Here is a 22,597-nt window from a genome sequence, read left to right on the forward strand (position 1 = left end):
GGGCATCCCTCATATAACAAGATTTCCTGACTCTTTATGCTGCATTCTGGTATTTTTTGTGTCTTATCTTTCACCCAGTCTCAATTTACTGCCCTTTATGAAGGTCTTTCTACTATTCAGTGCCACAAAGTTCATACCTTCACTCCTGGGTTTGCCTAGGAACTACGGTGCACAACTGCAATAAGTGTGGAATGCAGTGTTAAATCCTTTCTGCTTGGAGAGTTCTGATCTGATAATCAGTTTTAATATGCCCTGAAGATTAATTCATTAGTCAGTTTGATATAATCTGTATTGTGGGAAAATTGAGAATACCATCCCTTCTTGGTGTTTTCTGCACCAATTGTCCCAGGAAGCAGGCAGGCCCTGCTCTTCCCCCACATTAAGTCTGATCTCGGTCATTTATTTGTCAACACTTTGGAAAAGCAGGTTCAATATCCCTCCCCTTTCCCCTCAATCTTCAATTGTTATTTGTTTTATGGTGTTTTTACGAACTTAATTATTTTAAAAAGTTATCCAGCTCTTAGTTCTAGAGATTGTAAAAACCCTACTCATCTAATGCTTTGGAAATTGTGAGCCTAATTCTACTTTCGTATACTCTGGTGTACTTTTGAAGTAATCAATTTAAGGCAATGAAGGACACTGACTTAAAGTCAGGGCAAGCAAGAGAAGAATCGTGCTCTGCATCTTTTGTCAGTGCCTCTATAATAGAACTCATCTGCTGTAAACAAACTGTAATCGTTCTTTCTGTGTCGTCTTTCAGATTAGCTTTGTTGTGGTACCACACAGTAGTTCGCCCCTTTTTTGCTTTGGACGGCAGCGATAACAAGGCAGGACTGAAAGAGGCTAAGGAGATTCTTCTGAAAAAAGAAGCTGCTTATCCAAATTCTTCTTTGTTTATGTTCTTCAAGGGAAGAATACAGCGCTTAGAGGTAATATATGCTTTCATTCTCCAGATTATTTTTTCTTTGTTGTATTGTAAATGTTGTTGTTTTGAATATATTACATTAAATCAATACAGTCTTCAATAAATCAGACATGAAGGGGAAAAAAATCCTCTTTTGCACCTTCATTCTCCAGAGTCTCAATCAGCCCTATTGTAACTTAGCTCTGGCCAACTGACTTAAATATCAAGATCTGACTCTTGTTGTTTTGCTATGTGGTGTATTTGCAGCACCTTAATAAAAGGAAATGTATTTATTGCTATAAGTCATATTTTCTTGTAGTATTAATAGGTACTTAAGCCTTGAATTTGTCATATTGAAAACTGAATTTAATGTATTGAAAACATGAGTAGAAAACATTGTTTTCCTTTCTGATGTGCTTTGCTTGACTCTGACCTGTCAATGTACAGGTAGCCCCTTTCAGTAACTTCCTGAAGTTTAGGTAACTTCCTTTGCTCTTTAGACATCAAACCAGGGTGTTCTTAACTCCCATAGTGAGATATGAGCTGAATAGGGTTATTCCCTGAAAACAAGATTCACTACTACTGTCTGTGTTGAAAAGGTGTTCTTCAGCTACTGCAACAGACCCACATTTTGGCTCTGAATCCTGTCCTTTCTGTGTGCCCATACTAGTTTGAGGCAGGCAAGAGAGCTTTAAACACCCTCTCTCATCTGCTGCTGCTTCATCCATCGGTGTCAGAATATTCCCAGGGCTGCTATAATAAAAAAAAACAACAAAAACCAGTAGCTAGCTTCATGCATTGTGGCATCTAAGGATCCTAAATGTTCCTTTTGGACAAACACCCATTGGGCTGAAATGCTCCATCTCAACACAACTGTCAGGGATAGTTCAGACCTTAATGCACTCATATCTGCTGTGGTTTATGGTTGATTCTCAGAATAGAGCCTGCTGTTTCTGGGGCAGAAGCATGGGTAAAAAGAGTTAGGCTTTCAATCTTGCCTTATAAGACAGATCAGATTTATTTGCATCTTGTTTGGTTTTACCTGGAAATACTCTAATACGTTTCCGGTCTGAACTGATTTTGTGCTGTCCCAGGCAAACTACCTTTTTAGGCATTATTTTGATGTTATTTGTGGGTGGGAAAATATTTTAGTTGCCTTTCATTGAATCCTATAGTCATTCCATGTAGTTGAATGTGTTTCAAAGGGTTTTTGAAGATATTCAGGTGAAATAGATATAGATATGCAAAATACATACTACAGTAGTTCAAAAAATGTAGAGTTGGTAATGGTTCATCCCAGAATCTGACCTTGTAATTGGAACTATTAATATGTCTGTTGATGTAGGAAAAGGAATATAATCTATAGCTGTATTATCTCTGTAGGACTAACGAGAATAAAATCAGGTTCATTTTATTGACAAAGATGTTTTTACTTTCTGACCCTGAATACAGACAGGGTGCAGATCTGGTGTGAGTAAGAGGGTGTCAGTTTTACATAGTCACTTTAAAAGTATTTCTCCATCTGAGTCAGTGAGGAGAAAGCACTTGCATTTCAAGGAAAATTTCATACTAGTGTGAACTTGAAAGAAGGCAGAGATTTACTTTATTGTATTCTCTTTGCTATTCTTGCACTTACTTGTTTTTATAAGAAGATTTTCCTTCACAAGCCAGCTTTATCAGCTGTGTCCTGAATGGTATTGTATCCTTGTGACACTGTGTTGCTGTGGAAATATCAAATGAATATTGAATAACGGATTTGTTATGCATTTAATTAGTGATATCACAAATTCAATATTGTGACTTCAGTATGTAATCCAGGAAGAAGAAGAAGAATGAGCTGGGAAGGAGCAAGCCCTTGTTTAAAAGTGAATGTTTTTAAGAAACAACAAACATGGAAAAAAATGTGATGCAACAGAAGTGTATTGGACTTATGCTTGAAGTGTCAGGACCTGAAAGGGTATTTCATAAGTAGATGCCTGTGGAAAGCTTGCAGTGTTTAACTCCTGATAAAACTTTAACTGCTGGACTGAATTTCATTGTACATAGACAAATCCAACTCTACAAATCTGCCAAGGAGTCATCTGATTTTTAAGGTCATGTTGGGAGACATCGAAACATAAGCCTTGCTTTTTGTCCTAAAGGAAACATGTTACAGTTAGAATGTCATTTATTTTACCAGCAGTGGATATTCAAAATAGCTGGCTGATTACAAAGTACTTTACATGTTCCAAGGATTCAAAATAGCTTGTATATATCTAAAGCCAATAGTTCTAATAGTGGTTGATAGAAAAATAGAATTCGTAAGTTTTATATATTAGTCCTGTGAGTAACAGCATGCAGCACTGGGTTTTTTATATTCTTTGGGCCTGTACATGCTCAATGTGTATGTTGTGCAATTTCAATTGATGGCATGGACAATTGCATACTGTACTGCATGTGGGTGTTACTTATGTGAAGATATAAAAAGCAAGCAGTCCAGTCTGGTGAACTGAAACCAGCCATCCAAATAAGAGACCGATAGATATGCCAAACTGGACACAGAGAGAGGATCACTGTGGAGAGGTAAATTGAGAGTTTCATGCACAAATACGCAATGGTAGTTGAAGCCATGCAAATGGAGGATGTCCCCCAGGGATAAGATTCATAAATTCCAAGGCCAGAAGGGACTATTATGATCATCTAGTTTGACCTCCTGTATAACACAGGCCAACTTGATTTAAAAATTGTCAGTGATGGAGAATCCACCACAACCCTTGATAAACTGTTTAATGGTTAAATACTCTTACCATTAAAAATGTATGCCTTATTTCCAGTCTGAATTTTTCTAGCTTCAACATCCAGCCATTGGATTGTGTTCTATCTTTCTCTGCTAGATTGAAGATCTCATTATTAAATATTTGATGCCCAGATAGATAATTACAGAGCGTAGTCATGTCTCTCCCTAACCTTCTCTTCATTAAGCTAGATAGACTCAGAGTTCAATTGCTGTAAGGCAGTGATTCTCAAACTTTTTGTATTGGCAACCCCTTTCACACAGCAAGCCTCTGAGTGGGACATCCTTGTAAATTAAAAACACATGTTTTATATTTAACACTATTTTAAATGCCAAGTTTATAACCCTATTTAAAATGAATTTACCTTTTTTCACTGCTTTTAAATTAGGACAAACACATTTGTATTGAATTATTAAAAGCAGAATTTTTTTTTTAAAATAGTGGTAATGGGAAACTATGTGTCAATATCACTATTCACAGCAGACTTAGTGTCCCATTACTTCTGCTGGTGCTGCCTTTAGAGCTGGGTAGCTCTGAAAGCAGCACCACCAGTAGCGCAGCACAGAAGTAAGGGTGGCAATGAGGTGCTAAGTCTGCTGTGAAAAGTGATATTAACAAACATACAGAGATCACTTTTCACAGCAGACTTAGTGCCTCATTGCCACCCTTACTTCTGTGGTGCTGCTAGCAGCACTGCTTTCAGAGCCGCCCAGCTCGGAAGGCAGCACCAGCAGAAGTGCAGAAGTCATGGTGGTAATGGGACACTAAGTCTGTTATGAAAATTGACACATTTTCTTTGTGCGCTTCCCCCCCCGCTCCACATAGAACCCCTGGCATGCCTCCCACTTTGCACACCACTAGTCTAGCCCAGCTTACTCCCCTCACCGGGGAGAGGCTGGCGCTGCTCCTCACTCATGACCCCCACATAATAACCTTGTGACCCCTGAAGGGGTCACATACCCCAGTTTGAGAACCCCTGCTGTAAGGCATGTTTCCAATCCTTTAATCATTCTTGTAGAGGATTCAGAGAAGAGTCACAATTTTTCGGCATTTTCTTGAATTATGAGCCCCAGAACTGGACACAGTGTTCCAGCCCAATCACACCAGTACCAAATACATGGGTAAAATAACCTCTCTAATACTACCAAAGATTCCCCTGTTTATGCATCCCAGAATCGCATTAGCTCTTTTGACCACAGCGTCATACTGTGTGATCATGTTCAGGTAATTATTGACCATGACCCCCAAATCTTTTTCAGAATAACTGCTTCCCAGGTTAGAGTATCCCATCCTATAAAGCCTATGTTCTTTCGTCCTAGATGTATACATTTACATTTAGCTGCATTAAAACACACATTGTTTGCTTGCACCCAGTTTACCAAGAGTTCCAGATTGCTCTGAATCAGTGACCTGTACTCTTCTTTATTTACCTTTCCCCAATTTTAGTGTCATCTGCAAACTTTATCAGTGGTTTTATATTTTCCTTCAGCTCATTGGTGATAATGTTAAATAGAATAGGGCCAAGAACCAATCCCTATGGAACCCCACTGAAAACATACCCACTTGATGACTATTCCCTGTTTACAATTACATTTTGAGACTTACCAGTTAGCCAGTTTTTAATCCATTTAATTTAATGTTTGCCATGTTAGTTGTACATTGTTTTAGTTTAATAATCAAAATGTGTGGTACTAAGTCAAACGTGTTACAGAAGTACATTACGTCAGTACATTAAGTACATTACGTCAGTACTATTACCTTTATCGACCAAACTTGTAATCTCATCAAGATGTAGAAAAAAAGAAAAGGGGTCCAAGGACAAAGCTGTGTAAAGCGGACAAATAGCGGGAGATGGGAGGAGGAAGGACTGCCAAGTCTGAGAGGACGGAGGAAAATCAAGAAAGTACAGGGCCACGAAAGTCCAGTGAGGACCGGATATCAAGGGAGAGTTTACTACTGTATTATGAAGTTTTGAAACTTTATACTCTGAAAAGCATATATAGAGTAGTATGGGGGCTTGGTCTCTGACAGTAGTTTTCTGTGAAACAGCCTTATAGTAAGATGTATAAATATGAATATAATGAACTGATCTTCCCACTTTCTCAAAATCGCTCGTTTGAGGGATGAAGTCTTGAATGTCTTCTAGAAATGTTGAAACGAATGAATTTTGGCTGCAAGTGAAAGGGAAGGATGACACAGGAGAGTTGGAATGGAAGTGAGACAGGAGGTTCAAGGTCACATTGGTAGGATGATCAGATATCTCACTTTTTCAGGAATGTTGTATGTTTCATGTGTGTCTGATGGTGATACTGTCTGATATGTTTGCCAAATCTGCAAGCATATCTTTGTAAATTGGCTGTTTCCATCTTTGTAGTCTTGTCCAATAAAACTAATTGAGAAGGGGTATTGTACACAACTTTAAGCCTCTCATGCAAAATGAGAACATTTTGAATACATTAGTGGAGTGGTCCCCAAACTGTGGGGTGCATCCTCCTACAGGGGTGTGGAGGAACATTTGGGGGGGAACCTGGGGGGCAGGGAGGGAGTACCATCTGCCCCGCCCTGGCTGCAGCACCACTCTGCCCCCAGCCGCAGCTCCGCTCCACCCCCACCCCAGCCCAACTCAGCTCTGCCCTCATTCCCTCTCTAGCCCCAGCCCAGCTCTAACCCCAGCTCCTCCCCCATCCCCAGTTCTGCCCCCAGCTCTGCCTTCAGCTCAAGCTCTGCTGCTGAACCAACTGTGCAATAATGGAGGGGGTGTGTGTGAATAGATTTCATTACTGGTAAGGGGGAGGTGTGACCAGAAAAGTTTGGGCACTACTGCATTAGTGTATCTGAAGAATATTTAAATAGTTATTGTAATTATTTCTAATATCAAACTACCTGAAATTCAGCATTTTTGGCTGTGCCTTGGAGCCTTTCTCATTACTGGAGTGAAGTAGATAGAAATATATTCCCAGACAAAACTTGATTAAGATAACTATGCTGCTAAATATCCAATTATTTATAACAACATTATTAAATTGTTACACTAGTGTCTGGGGCCAGTAACTGATGATAGATGGTATCAGGTAAATGGACAGTTAAGAGTGGTATTCAATCCTTAACTGAGGTTTATCAGCCTTCCTGCTGTTAGTGTTTCTCTCCTATTTCTTTTACTCACTCACCAGCGCTTTTTTTCCCATTTGTTTCCCTAGATAGAGGGGTGAACGTCCACACACTGAAATATCTAAAAGCAACAGATTAATACCATCAAGAAAGATAAACCAGTAAGAAAGAACACTTGACAGAGTCCTAATTTGTGTAAGCCCTTTGGTCCCTCCACACCAGCCAGTGGGCAGAGCCTCAGCTGATAGCATTTTTATAGTGCCATCGATTTCAATAAACATAAATGAGCTGAGAATCTTCTCCCAGGTTTCTAGTGACTCTGTTAGTAAACAAACAAACCCTTAACTATTTGTTTCTGTCGGACCGTAAGTGACAGTACTTACAACTCTTGTATTTCATTTAGCTTTTAGCCATCAAGATAACACCCTCTACCTGTCACGAGCATAAGCTTCTTGCACTAAAATATTCATATTTGCAACTAATTTTAAAAGGCCCTAGGACACTGTGGAATTAAAAAAAAAAATTACCTGAAAGTTGAGATGGTGTTAGTATAGCTTGGATTGAAAAAATATACAGCTCACGGCAAAATTAAACAGTAAGCATTAGGTTTCAGAGTGGTAGCTGTGTTAGTCTGTATCAGCAGAAACAACGAGGAGTCCTTGTGGCACTTTAGAGACTAACAAATTTATTTAGGCATAAGCATTAGAGCTTCTTAAGCCAATCATACTTAAAATAAAGGGTTAGTTAGGTCCCAGATGAAAACTTTCCCAAAAATACTGTACTACCAAGTGTGCTTAGATGTTGATAGATGTTTGGCTGCATGTGTGTGTTCCCTCTGTGTGCCACCCCAGCCCTGCGCAAACAGCTGGCACGGCAGATCTTGATCGAACCGCCCAATGACCACAAGATCTGTTAAGAGGACAAAGGCACCTGGCCAGGTTTATTGTCGATGAAGCACGGGGACTAGTATCCCGCAGACTCTACCAGACCACTAATACATGTATGCACGTAACAATGGACCAGCCCAGTGAACAGCGGGACTTTCCGTCCCTCCCTAAGGCCACACAAAGATACTCCCTCTAAGATACATCTTTATACCCTGATACAAACAAGTTAGTACTGCCCCTCTGACATAGATACTATAGTTACTGTTCCCTGATGTGGCTAGTTATCACTCATCACCTTGCACATATTGGTTTGATCAAAACCTCTCTATTACATACTGTCATCTTGACCTTATCTTTTAGGAGAGGTCAGTGTGTTCTTGTTATCCTTGGGGAATGTTTTTGTACCATTCTTGATATCTGAATGTTCTGATATCGGGATGTGTTTGCGTGAGCACTTCTGTGACTAGCACTTTTTAGGAATGTGTATTTCTGCAATATCAGCCCTGTTATTGCCAAATTCTGTGAGCAGGTCCTGCCTCATGCCAGGCCTTTAATACAAGGGCTTATGTCTCAGGCTGTCTTTCTATTACACCAAGGTTTACTTTTTAAAAAGTTTTTGAATTATTTTTAATCGAAAGTGCTAAAAAAAATGGATTACCTGTGTTCTGGACTATAAACTATTTTTAATACATTGCAATCCTAATTTTCAGTAGGTTTGGAGTGATACCTGAAACCTTGAGAAAATAATGGAGGATTCTGGAATATAAAATCAGAGGTATCCCTCCAGATTTTGAAATCTACACATGGAGTCATCAAACATGCAAGGCAGTTTCCCCTACTTTTAGAGATTGCTGGCCAGCGTCCATAGCTGCTAGTTTGTCCCCTTTAAAACTGACAAAACTGGTTGACAATGAAGGAGGATTGGGTCACTGTGAAGAGAGAATAATAGCATTGGGCCAAGCTAGCTGGCATTGGAGAGGCTCAGTACAACACCGTGGGGTAAATTTACCAAATTTGGTAAATCTTGGCTGCGTATAAATAAAAACTTCATGCAGGTAGTTGAGATTTTAGAAGTACTAAGTCAAAAAAATTATAGTTATGGTTCTCTCAGTAGTTTTAATTGGCACTATATATACGTAAGGGGGCTATCGATTGTTATACTGTTTATTGTGTAATCTTTCGTGCTAATGTGAACGTGCCAAGGGGCTGAGTGACTGTTGTTGTGAGAGCTATAACTTGAGATGTTCACACTCTACAGTCAGCAGATCTAAACGTTCATGTTGCATTAGCTTGTTTTTAGTCATTTACAGTTCCATTGGTTTATTTTTTTAAGCCAATAAATAAAGATTCAGAAGTGCATTTATTTTAAGGAACAACCTGAAGATTGCAAGCAGAAAGCAATACCCCAGCATCTTAAAGAAGGGTATTGAAGCACCATTGCAATATCTGGAGGTACTGGGAATTTTAGTTATGCTAAGGAATGTCTTAAAGACAAGTCTGCTGGGCCTGAAGCACAGATGAAGTTTATCAAGATCTCAAGGCCCTTACATCTCAAATATTTGTAGGACTCTATCGTACAGCATTAGACTTAGAAATAAATGCAGCCCTATTTATTTCAATGTTCAGTGCTCCACAGGCAGCCATGTTTTAGTATAAGTTTAGAGAAACCACATAATCAGCTTAAATCATTGCACAGTGTGTGGTGTTCTGCAAATATAACCTTTCTATTTGAAAATCAAATAATCTTCAGATATGCAAGAGAGGACTGAATCGTTTGTTTTTGTTTTAACACAGCTGTCCAAAAATGTTCAGAATAAAATTTTATAAATTTCTCAAATTTTAACTTTTGGGATGGGGCTGAAGCTTCTTACAATCTTCTGAAAAAGCTTTAGAAGAAGCATAAGATCTTGAAAATATAGATTTATTTTGGAAGTTTCTGCCTAACCACAGCTGAAATTGGCATGATTCTATAATATTAATGTCTGTGTTGCCAGTTGTTTTAAAATATATTATTAAAATGTCTAAGTAGATAGAAGGTATACTACATAAGTAAATTTACTATACACAGACTCACAGGGTCCTTGATGACATCTTGGTAACCTTGAGAGCAAACAAAACCTACCATAACTCACTCATGCAATCTCACTGGATAATTAAATATACTGTCATTAAAAAAAAAATTCCTCACTTTCTCCAGAGCATATTCTCTCATCACACCAACAAACATTCTATACAAGAAAACTATATAATGTAGGCTGTGCTTGTTTACACTGTTACATTATAACTGTGGTTTACTCCCACAGGGAGTTACTGTATATCATTGCAGCAAACGTACTTTACAATGAAATAGTTCCTTAGCAACTAAAATGGTATTCCCTGATGAGACAAAGAAGCAAATTAAACAAAACCACCCCACCCAATGCCAAATCCATGAAAAGCAATTAACAACCATCTTTTCATTTGGTGCCATGGGATACATAAAATGAGTAAGGATTTCCTGGAAACTATATTATTATACTTGTTGTTTTGCTGCTTTTACTCATTGATGGGTCCCTTTTACTCCTCTGCTTAGTATCAACACTGACTAGTGGAAATACATGTCAGGCTTTTTAGAAGATCTTATCATGTATGTGTGAATAAAAATGGGGTGTGTATGTGAGTCTGTCAGAGATAGTGGTGCTGAGTCATGCTGATTGTGAAGTGTTGAGACGTGTGCCCCTCAGTAAAATGGTGAGATTATAAAAAATCTTTGTCAAAATGTGAATCAGCTCAGCTAAGGAACTTCATAGGGGACTGATTTTGCATAAGATCTTGTCTGCGTACAAACTTACACTAGTTTAGTTAAACTCTTGCAAACCTCTACGTGGTCACTCTTAAACTGGTTTAGAAATGGCTTTTATCAATTTGATGTAGGCCAATTCAAAACTAATGAGTTGAATTGATAAAAGTAATTTCTAAACTGATTTGAGAGTGTCCACAAAAGAGACAATTCTTGCACTGTTAGAGAAAGGTATGAGACTTATTCAATCAAAGATTTTAGGAAACTGGAGAAGTGGATTGTGGAGAACTTAACTTTAAAATACAAACAGGGTGAAATCTTGGCCCCATTGAAGTCTATGGGTCTAGGAATTTCACCCAGATTATACAGAACTCTTATTACGCTTATGCAGGAAATGACTATTGCAGGGTAGCTTTTCTTTTAAAGCTGTCCTCTAGTAATTCTAAACTGAAACATTTTTCTTGAGAAATAAGTCAGCCTTTTAGTAATTGTTAGGAGCGGTGTGGAGAGGGCATGTAGTTTAGATTACCTCACTGGGTGAATTTTTACTTTCCCCAAATAATAGGAACCTTTTATTGAAATGTGTGTAACTTTAATCTTCCTTTTTACTTAAATATTTTATGATTTTTCCCAATGCACACTTCAACAGTAGATAAATATCCAGGAAAAGTAGATAAATCATTCAGTATGTTCAAACATAACAGAAGATTTATTTTCTTAAAATGAACTTATTTTAAAAGTAATATTTGTTGTCAGATGCTACCGGTGTGGTGCTCTGCTTTCTCCTATGTTGATATCACTCGGCTGCGTGCGTGTGTTCCCTCTGTGTGCTGTCCCAGCTCTGCAGATAGCTGACGCAGCAAACCCGATGAGAACCCCCAATGACCACAGACTCTAGGAAGGTACAAAGGCACCTCGGTCAGGTTTATTGCGACCTTGGACACAATTGCAGTTCCCCGTAGATTACTTAGTCTACCGGTCATACTACGAGAAAGCGCCTCTTGGCAATGGACTCAGCTCAGTCAGTGGCGGGACTTTCCACTGCCCCCTCGGCTGGACAAAGACACCACCCCAGGGATACATTCTTATACACAGGTACAAACAAGTTACACATCACTCCTGACATATTGAGGTGTAACCCCTCTACATAGCAAGGTACAACCCCTCTATGTAGTAAGGTGGTGCCTCTCACCTTGTACATGTTGGTTCGATCAAAACAACTCTATCCATCATTTTACCCTTTTGCCCCTGTCATTGGGATGGGTCGGCCTGTTCCATGTTATCTGTGGAATGTTCCGGAACAGTGTATGTTCTGATATCTGGTGTCCAGTACCTTTTAGGTATGTCTCTTTTTTTGCAGCATCAGCCCTTTCCTTGCCAGCTTCTGAGAGCCGGGCCTGCCTCTGGCTCAGAGCTTAACTTTGCTTTATGTTAGCAAAGTCATGACCATTACTTTAGTTCAGGCCTTAGGCCTCACACCGGGCCTCTGATACCAACGTTTATATCTCAGGGCCTCCTCTTACTACAATATTTATTAAATGTATTTATTTTAGAAGAAAATGAATGTTATAGTTTGATCCAAAGTGTTTCATTTTTTTTAATGAATTTTTTTAAAACATGAATATTAGTTTATTGTAGTATTGGTAAACAATAATCAGTTATACTTTCTTGATATGTATAAAATGAAAACAAAGAAGGAAGAATAAAAGAAAAACAAATAATATATTGAGATGGAACTGAGACAGAATGAATAAGGGGACAAGGATGCCAATGGAGAATCCAGTAGCCAGTGAGATCAGGATCTAAAATTAAATCTGACTCTAAAGGAAGTTTTACGGTTGTCCACATGGACTACCCTAAAATAGTTTGCTAATAAGCCAGAAATTATATCTGACTCTTGCATTACCTGAGTGACAGGAAAGTTGGACGATGTAAGCCATCAATTTCTTCAAAATTAAAACTTATATTTACAAAACATCTTTTCTAGCCCTTAATGTTATGAAGATACATTTCCCAAATGTGAACTGATACATGATTGCCTTCCTGAGTCTGCAGAGACACAGATTCAGTACAGTTGCTGCCCATAATTTTCTCTAACAGCATAGTGAAATTAACAAGGCTTTTGATCAGCTTAACTATTTGCCATTCAGAACCCTGTGGACAGCAATGAACCTGACAAGAATCTTGTTAATTTCATTGTGCTGTAACTTAAGAAAATTATGAGCCGTAGCATAAAAAGGTACTCTTATTGTATTTAAATAGACGTTAAAGTCAAGTGTGTCAGTGTAAATGTGTTAACCATTCAGTAGCTGAGAAAAGGACATTGTTCAAGTCCCTGAGGGAACCAGGCAGCCCTGGTCAATGGATGCAGTCTGCAAATATATGATCTACGTATTCTTTAACTGGCCACAGCAGCAAAGGGGAGAGTCACAAAGGTCCCACTTAGTCATTTGCAGCTAGGGTGACCAGACGTCCTGATATTAGGGGCTTTGTCTTGTATATGCAGCTATTCTCCTCCCTCCCCCCCAAAAAGTGCCCCAATTTTTCACACTTGCTATCTGGCCACCCTATTTGTAGCACATCTGATCACTCTACATCTGAAGCGACTGAACTTTTCCTACAGATGGCATGGAAAGTCAAAACCAGGTGGCTGGACTGTTGAATCTGTCACAAGATAGGTATTAGCTATGTTTGAACCTTGTTCTTGCCACCTAGTATGCTATCTGGAGGTGACATTGAGGTCCCCTTAGAGGAATTGTCCAAATGGGGTGCCTTTAGTTAATAATTTGGTGGCTTGGTGGATTAGATGCATCTTTAAACAGGGGTAGATGGGCATGTCTTGCACCGTAAGGGACAGATTCTGCAAGATGACTTGTTGCCTGATGTCCGAAGAGGCAGTGTTGGACAGGACCAGCATCCAAGTCAGACTGGTTGATCTCATAGTACCAATTATTATATGCATGGTTTCATTCAACTGAGTGTCCACTAGTCCTGTGTCAGAGAAGCTGGAGGGCAATACTGTGCTGCAGAATAGCACAAAGTAAGCCCAGAGCTGCTTAGTGTCTACACATTGGCTCCGCAGGTTGAACCAGCTAGTTCACTGATCAGGTTGTCTTAATTTTCAGCAAGGTCTTGGAAAGGTGTCCTTGAAAGTCAAGTTGGGGTCCAATGTAACATCTAAATATACAGATTTTGGATCGTGGTCCAGCCTGTGGTCAATTAGGAAAATGTTGAGCTGTTTGTTGGCCTTGGAGTGGTTTAAATGGAAATAGCTGGAAGCTGTTTTTTTAGCACTTGGTTTAAGTCTCCATCTTTTATAATTGTGGGCCATCTCTCTCTGCATCTGCATTCAGCACTTCTAAGTGCCAGTAATCCTGGTCCTGCACCGCCAGAGAGATGTCTGCATAGATAAAACACCTGGCAGTGGTGTAGGGAAGGTCATTTGTGAAGAGGTTCAAATGTGTTAGTGATAGAACTAAATCCTGAGGTAGACAATTTTTTTAAGGTCTCCAGGAACTGGGGTGTGTTGTTGTTGTTGTTTTTTTTGTCCAAGTGAAACTTGGAACTGATTATCTCTCAGGAACAGTTCGACAGCCATGACAATGCACCACAATAGGACCAATGACAGTTTGTATAGTAGGCCTATATGTTGGATCATGTCATGACCAGTAAGATCTAGAAATACTGCATGTCTTCTGCTTGGTCTGGAAGCCATTCTCAGTCTAGGGTATTGAGTGCCAGCACTTGATCACAGGTACTATGGCGTGGTCTGAAATCTGCTTGATCTGCATGTAGGATACCATCAGTGTGGGAGGCAGTTCTTTGCAGGATAAACCTTTCAAGTAATTAGTGTACACAACTTAAAGTACTGGAATTATTCATGAGGAAGGTAAGGAAACGTGTGCATCTCCTTTCTAGCTACTAAAAGATGGCATCGATCAGACATCTACTAGTTTTAGTTGATACTAAGAATAGAGCCCCCACGCCCACTCCCCAAGCTATTTCTTCAGAAATCTGCCTGATAAGAGGGAGAAGCACCCTCAGCCTTCTCAGCGGATTAGGGGAGGCTGAGTTTTCATCAAGTCCTTTGAACTCTTCTGCCTCTCCCTAGGGTGACCAGATGAGAGGAAAAAAATATCGGGACACCGAGGGCGGGCGGGGTCCACCGGCGGAGCAAAAAAACCCACAAACTGCCGGCAGAACGAAATATTGGGACAAATTGCGTCCCGACTGATCTCGAGACAAACACCTAAAAATCGGGACGTCTGGTCACCCTAGCCTCCCCCTGAGGGATGATTTATATATAAAATTTCATCCAGAAGCACACTCCAGTCTTTCAGTTTGTATCCAGAGCTCAGACACTTTCAAGAAAATGAAAAATCTGTGAATTCAGAAATCATTATAGATGATATTATGGAAATAAAGACACAGAGTATTACACTTTACTTAGAAATTCTTATATCCAGAACTGCCATAGGAATAAATCTCAAACTGTTGTTCTAAAGTAACAAGACTTGTGACTATATATCTGGTGGAATAGAAAAATAAATAAAAACTACTTGCCCCTAAATACACATGCCTATGGAAAGCATTCTGAATCCTTATGTTTGTATCTCAAACCCTCAAACCAATTACAAAAAAATATATAATGCCAAAATCTGTAAAATTCACATTTCCAGGCAGAAATTATACGAAACTCTATCTTTTGTATGAGTGGTACCTTTTATGTTGCTTAAATACTCTGATCGGTTTGCTACTCCGTCCCTTCTTCCTTTGCCAAGTATGCTGTCATTAATCTTTGATCGCTAACCAACCATAGGCCTCTCTGGCTCCACATGGGTGCAAAGGTCTCCTCACACAGATCCCATTGTTGGCTCAGGACAAAATTAGATATGACTTCCGGTTGCTTGGTGTTAATAGTTGATTTAGCTCAGGCTAATGGTATTATTCAGTTGAACAAAAGCACCCTCAGGTTATCTAACTAGTCAGATTGTTGTTTCAACCAAGCTATTAATATTTGACTAGTTCAAATATTTCATTAATTTCACCTCCTCCCCACTCTGCTCATCAAGGTCAGGAATTTGTCTTGGACTCAAGTCTCATTCAACAGAATATTGTGCCCCTTTCTTTTCCAGCAAACTAGTGACTATTGTGTGAAATATGGGGCCTTCTATTTGCTAGATAATCATTTGTTCTTTAATTGCTACTGATAATAGAGATTTGTATTTGAAGATTTTTTTGAATTGTGATTATAATGGTACTTGTTCAAATTTGCATTTATTTAACAGTAGTTGTATTATGATCATCTCTTTTTTTTTTTTTTTTTTTTTTTTTTTTCCTCTTAGTGTCAAATCAACAGTGCCTTGACCTCCTTTCATACTGCTTTGGAACTTGCAACAGATCAGAGAGAGATCCAACATGTCTGCCTATATGAAATTGGTAAATATAACTTCAATGACGTACATATTCTGCTCTCAAATTTTGATTAATTGACACCATTTTATATTCTGGCTCTTTCTAGTTAAGGTTTTTTGATTATTTGATGCCTCAAAAGTTATTAAAGTTTGAGTGTCTTAATTGCATGGATTGTTAATAATGCTCCTTCCTATGATTCCTTAGTTGGCAATTGATTTGTAACCTCTGATGACTGCATGATCTTTGAACATACAACATACATACAACCTGTAGTAATTCATGCTTTTCTACGTATAGAAACCTCCATAGAATTAAGAGCTCAATGCACAAATTAGAGCTGGTTACTTTTTTACTCTGCCTTTTCTATTGAGGCTTTAGTGTCCACTCCATAAGACTGAAAGCCTGCTTCTATCCATTGCCGTGGAATCAATGATTCTATGCCAGGGATTAACAATCCTATTGGAGCTTCAGAGCTCCCAGGGCTTGAACAATCATGTCCATTGCCTTCTGTTAACATATAACTGAAGAACAAAAATTTGGCGATCTCACTTTTTTTCTTCTTCAGTGTATCTGCTATGATTAGCAAAACTAAGAGCAAACTACCCCAATGCATAGGAGAGATAAGAAGTATGGCAAAAGACCACTCTGGCTTAACCATGAGATCTTCAATGATCTGAAACTCAAAAAAGGAGTTCTACAAAAAGTTGAAACTATGTCAAATGACACAGGATGAATATAAACAAATAGAAGAAGTATACAGGTACAGAATTTTAAAGGCTAAGGCACAAAGTGAGATTAAACTAGCTAGAGACATAAAGGGTAACAAGAAAAATTCTACGAATACGTTAGAAGCGAGAGGAAGACCAAGGACAGGATAGGGCCATTACTAAATAAGGCGGGGGAGGGAGGGCGAGGGGGGTGGGCAATAACCAAAAATGTGGAAATGGAAGAAGTGCTAAATGACTTTTTTGTTTCCGTTTTCACCAAAAAGGTTGTTAGTGATTAGATGTCTAACATAGTGAATGCCAGTGAAAATAAGATAAGAGCAGAAGCTAAAATAGGGAAAGAACAAGTTAAAAATTACATTGACAAATTAGATGTCTTCAAGTCACCAGGGCCTGATGAAATACATCCCAGAATACTCAAGGAGCTGACTGAGGAGATATCTGAGCCATTAGCGATTTTCTTCAAAAAATCATGGAAGATGGGAGAGATTCCAGAGGACTGGAAAAGGGCAAATATAGTGCCCATCTATAAAAAGGGAAATAGGACAACACAGGGATTTATAGACTAGTCAGCTTAACTTCAGTACCTGGAAAGATAATGGGGCAAATAATCAAGCAATCCATTTGAAAACACCTAGATGATAATACGGTGACAAGTAACAGTCAGCATGGATTTGTCAAGAACAAATCACGTCAAACCAACCTAATAGCTTTCTTTGAGAGGGTAACAAGCCTTGTGGATAGATGTGGTAGATGTGGTATATCTTGACTTTAGTAAGGCTTTTGATACTATCTCGCATGATCTCATAAACAAACTAAGGAAATACAACCTAGACAGAGCTACTATAAGGTGCATAACTAGTTGGAAAACCGTTCCCAGAGAGTGGTTATCAGTGGTTCACAGTCAAGCTGGAAGGGCATATCGAGTGGAGTCCCGTGGAGATCAGTTCTGGGTCCGGTTCTGTTCTATATCTTCATCAGTGAATCAGATAATGTCATACAGAGTACACTTATAAAGTTTGTAGGTGATACCAAGCTGGGAGAGGTTGCAAGTGCTTGGGAGGGTCGGATTAAAATTCAAAATGATCTGAACAAACTGGAGAAATGGTCTGAAGAAAATAGGATGAAATTCAATAAAGACAAATGCAAAGTACTCCACTTAGGAAAGAACACTCAGTCCCACACATACAAACTGGGAAATGGCTATCTAGGAAGGAGTACTGCAGAAAGGGATCTGGGAGTCATAGTGGATCACAAGCTAAATATGAGTCAACAGTGTAAAATGGTTGCAAAAAGAGCAAGCATCATTCTGGGATGTATTATCAAGAATGTTGTAAGCAAGACACAAAAAATAATTCTTCTACTCTACTCCACGCTGATTAGGCCTCAACTGGAGTATTGTGTACAATTCTGGGCACCGCATTTCTGGAAGATGTGGAGAAATTGGAGAAAATCCAGAGAAGAGCAACACAAATGATTAAAGGTCTAGAAAATATGACCTACGAAGGAAGTTTGGAAAAAAAAAATGGGTTTGTTTAGTCTGGAGAAGAGAAGACTGAGGTGGGACATAAGTTTTCCAGTACATAAAAGGTTGTTACATGGAGGAGGGAGAAAAATTGTTCTCCTTAACCTCTGAGGGTAGGACAGGAAGCAATGGGCATAAATTGCAGAAAAGGCCTTTTAGGTTAGACATTAGAAAAAACTTCCTGTGAGGGTGGTTAAGCACTGGAATAAATTGCCTAGTTGTGGAATCTGCATCATTGGAGATTTTTAAGAGCCGGTTAGACAAACGCCTGTCAGGAATGGTCTAGATAATATTTAGTCCTGCTGTGAGTGCAAGGGACTGGACTAGATGACCTCTCAAGGTCCCTTCCAGTCATACAATTGTTTGATTTTATGAGAACCACAGAAGATTCTATAGCCTTGGTACACCTGTAAGTACTTAGAAGTACTACTCGTTACTGAACCTTCTTACATAAACAAAGTGAGCATAGCAGTTCTCTGTTACTAGTCTGAGAACTGAATAAGATAATGCATCTTTTTGCTTGAAACTTTTGAAACCTGTTTGAATTGATACATGCAAGAGTCGATCCCTCAAAAATGTATTTGTTATCTTGTATAATACTGTGGTTATAGGTAATGAGGCAATTTCCAATAAAGTTTTAGTTATACTTCCCCTCAGATTTTTCAGAAAAGATTTTTTTTTTTTTGAATGTTATGGAATTCCTCAGGGTGTCTTAAAATCTTTGGACTTGCCACAACCCAAAGTATTCACAAACATTAGTTCTTTGTTTATGTAGTTGCCTATACCATGTAAAACTAACATGATTTCTGTCATAAGTTAAAATTGTTCTAATTTTTAGGTTGGTGCAGCATGATAGAAATGAATTTCAAAGATGCATTTGAATCCTTTGAAAGGCTTAAAAATGAATCAAGATGGTCCCAGTGCTATTATGCCTACCTGACAGCAGGTTAGTTTTTTAGTGATAGAATTAGTGATGAACGTGTTAAAGTGTGTGTGTGTGTGGGTCATGAACTTTTGCAATTGTGAGAGTTAATTGCACACTTGGAACTTCATTTAATTCCTCCTTTTATACTGTCCATATTAAAGAGCTGTGGCTCAGATTTTGTTTATGTAGTTATAAGGCCACTGTCACCATAATTATTCAGTGCATCACAAACATTAATGAATTAATCACAAGAACCTTCAAAGACAAGTATAATTATCCCCATTTTACAGATGAGGAACTGAGCCACCAAGAAATTGTCTTGTCAGAGATCATACAGGAAGCCTATGGCAGAGCTGGGGGTTGAACACTGTGTGCCTGAATTCCCTTTACTAAAAGACCATGCTTTTCTCCTTTACCTGCATAATGCCCTCTCTCTATTTTTCCCTATCTTTCATATCCTGGAATCTTTAGCAGAATTTTTGTGTGTGTGCGCTTTATTACAGTGTGTCAAGGAGCCACTGGTGATGTGGATGGTGCGCAGAATGTATTCAAGGAAGTTCAGAAGCTTTTCAAAAGAAAAAACAATCAGATTGAACAATTCTCAGTCAAAAAGGTTTGGTTGGCATGGATCGAGTTGCTTCAGTACTGTAACTACAATTGGCAATTGGGTTATCTTTTACTCATGGATTTTGTTCTAAACAAAGTATATATTTTTTCCGGTAGCCAGCTTCTCTAGTGTTAACTTAGTGGAAAGAATTCAGGTGGAAAAAGTGAACAGTGCTTTATAGTTTAATGAACTACCAACAGGAAAAAGGTTGGTAGCTCACCACTAAGCTTGGTTTACATAATTTTCAGAGGGAAAAAAAAATACCGATATACCAAAGCTACAGCACTAGTCTTTCTTCCTGCTTCATTTCTTCCTGCTTCATTTTACCCTGATGTTAGCTCTACTGTGCATGCCCTTAGTTAGCTCATTCTGGAATCTGGAAGTGATGTGGAAAGGCCCTACAAACTTAAGATCCCACAAACTTTTATTGGAAAAATAGTTAGTCCACCACTGCATCAATATTCAGATTGTATTATTTTAAGTTTTTTTTTCCCAAGACTTGTTAGTCATGTACCAGATAACTTTGATCTTGATTGAGAAACAATAATTGTATTATTTCAGCAACTTATTTTTAGTCCTAAAGAGCTGCAAGCTAAATTTTCACGCCTCAAACATTTTAACACTGTTACTTGCTTTTGTGAAAACATCAGAATTACTGTTTGTGACTCTTATCTGTCTCTTCTTCTGAGATGAACTTAGCACAGCTATCTTTGCTGTTTTCAGGCAGACAGGTTTAGGAAGCAGACACCAACCAAAGAGCTGTGTGTGCTGGCATCTATTGAAGTGTTGTATTTGTGGAAAGCCCTTCCAAACTGTTCCTTTTCTAACCTACAGCATATGAGCCAAGGTAGGATATGTTTCCTTGGCTATCTCTTTCAGTGAGATAATATGTTCTCTTTTTCTTCTGTTTTCTTTTTTCTCTCATGAAGACTAGCTGATTGCAGTAGTATGAAGACTAAAATATGTGTGGACATTTTATGAGTGAGCTAAATTATTTGGATAGTTATGGGAAAGGGCATGCATTAGGACTCAAATTAACACTTATTTTGAAATGGAGAGTGACACTTGGAAGGAAGAGGCTTTCTCAAAAAAAAAAAAAGTTGACATTCATGAAAGCATTTTAATTTAAAATCAAGTGTACTGCAGATAATTGTATTAGTTCAACTTTGTTTAATGACTCTTTTAAACATAGCCACAAAAGAAACCAAAAAACACAGCAATCCATTTGTGTTTTAATTGTCACCTAAGTGTACATAACTTCCATTAATATCCGGGGTTAGAGAAATAGATATGGAACTGTAACGATTGTAGGTAACTCTAAATAGCTCAGTGGTCCTGTTGGTATGTACATACACACGGTCACACACACACACAACTCACAATCCTCTCCCTTCACCCCCAAAAGTGTCTATGGAAGTGATATCCATGTGTAAAATTACAGAGTCATGTGTTAAATTAATTTATCATGCACGTTTGATCACCTCTCTCCCCATTGAACAATCTCCCTTAAGATTTCTGAGCAGCTTCAAATAACCCCCCCCCCTTTTTTTTTTAAATCCACCTGCAATTGAAATATGTCCTCCTCTTTCTACATGGTGAATTTCTGTGTATGCCACACATGCACTCAATGCATTGAAAATTACATCTGCTTTAGGCCCAGAGTCCTACCCCAGTAATAGCTTTTCTATCTATAAAAATAACTTTAAAATACATTATTCATGCCCCTGCAGGAGCTTTATACAATTGGAAGGGGGTAGATTCAGATTCTCAATTTTCTAGCCCTGAAAGGTGCTAGAAAGACCTTTTTAAATAAAGAAATTTTTGTGTCTAAAAATAATAGTTTCTTGAGGGCTTTTTGTGGTGGTGGGTTTTTGTTTGTTTCTTTTAATAGCTCCATCTGAGCTCTGTACATTTGGACTTAAAGAAGGTAAGGCATCTGGTTCTAATATACAAGAAATACGAAAAATAGTTCCTATACAAGTTTTATAAACTCTCTCAAACATTTGTAAAATAGCTTTTCTGTAATTTAGGTGGCACGTACAGAATAAATTATAGTGTTTAGTATTAAAGTTCTTTTGGCATGAGCTTGTATTCTACTCATATTTCATGAATAACTCCAAAATCCTGCTGATAAAACCTTTAGATCACACCGTTACATATTCCTGTGATATGTAAATATGTTAGTGTTTCCAATGTCTGTTAATTTTTGTAAAGCATCCATAAGATGGACACTCAAAATAAATTGAAATAATAAATACTAGATCTTGTTTCCCTCACATGTTTCCCACCCTTTTGAAAGCTGAACCCTATTTATTTCAGGGGGATAAAAAAATCTATTGTGCTCCCTCTGAAAACTTACCATATACATGTTCTGTACATGGCCCTGGCCTACACTGGGAAACTATAGATCTTCATAATATGATACCTCCTTTCTTATATGCTTAAGTGAACAGTGACATAGGTTTACAATGTTGGCGTTTAAAGCAGCTGAGTTAGCACCTGTTGAAATGTATGGTGCACATAGTTTAAGCATCTGTGCAAACTCAGGTAGATATGTCTGCATCATTGCCTTCAAAATGTGAAGTGAGTATATTCTCCCCGTAATAACCAGTATTGCTACCTCCCAAACATTCAGATATCATGAGTCAAGCCCCCAGAATTCTGAGTTTCTAAAACAAAACAAAAATGGGTTATTTTAATTGGTCATCTGGCTTTGAGCCTTTAAGGTTTACTTGGGTCACATTTTCAAGTTTTTTCTCCGCAAACACGAGGGCTAGAAAATTACTTTACTTTTTTTTTTTTTTTTTTTAATTAGAGCTGAGAGAACATGAAAGATACAGATTACAATATTTGAGACTGGCCATTGCTAGTTAAAATTAAGCTACAGAAGTTAGACACTTTCTAATCTGATTATTAAAAAAAATCATTTTTATTTTAAAGGGAGTATA

General features: G+C 38.4%; 1 protein-coding gene across 1 annotated transcript in view; it reads left to right on the forward strand.

Annotated features, from left to right (window-relative positions):
* TTC39C (tetratricopeptide repeat domain 39C) overlaps positions 1–22,597 on the forward strand; it is a 68,065-nt gene that overhangs the window by 33,152 nt on the left and 12,316 nt on the right. The window contains exons 6-10 of the mRNA XM_034762780.1: positions 761–929; positions 15,798–15,891; positions 18,956–19,063; positions 19,546–19,655; positions 20,373–20,496. Of these exons, the coding sequence (XP_034618671.1) occupies positions 761–929; positions 15,798–15,891; positions 18,956–19,063; positions 19,546–19,655; positions 20,373–20,496 (605 nt within the window). The remainder of the gene's footprint in view (positions 1–760; positions 930–15,797; positions 15,892–18,955; positions 19,064–19,545; positions 19,656–20,372; positions 20,497–22,597) is intronic.

The sequence above is a fragment of the Trachemys scripta genome, chromosome 2, assembly GCF_013100865.1.
Source record: "Trachemys scripta elegans isolate TJP31775 chromosome 2, CAS_Tse_1.0, whole genome shotgun sequence".
NCBI lineage: Eukaryota > Metazoa > Chordata > Testudines > Emydidae > Trachemys > Trachemys scripta.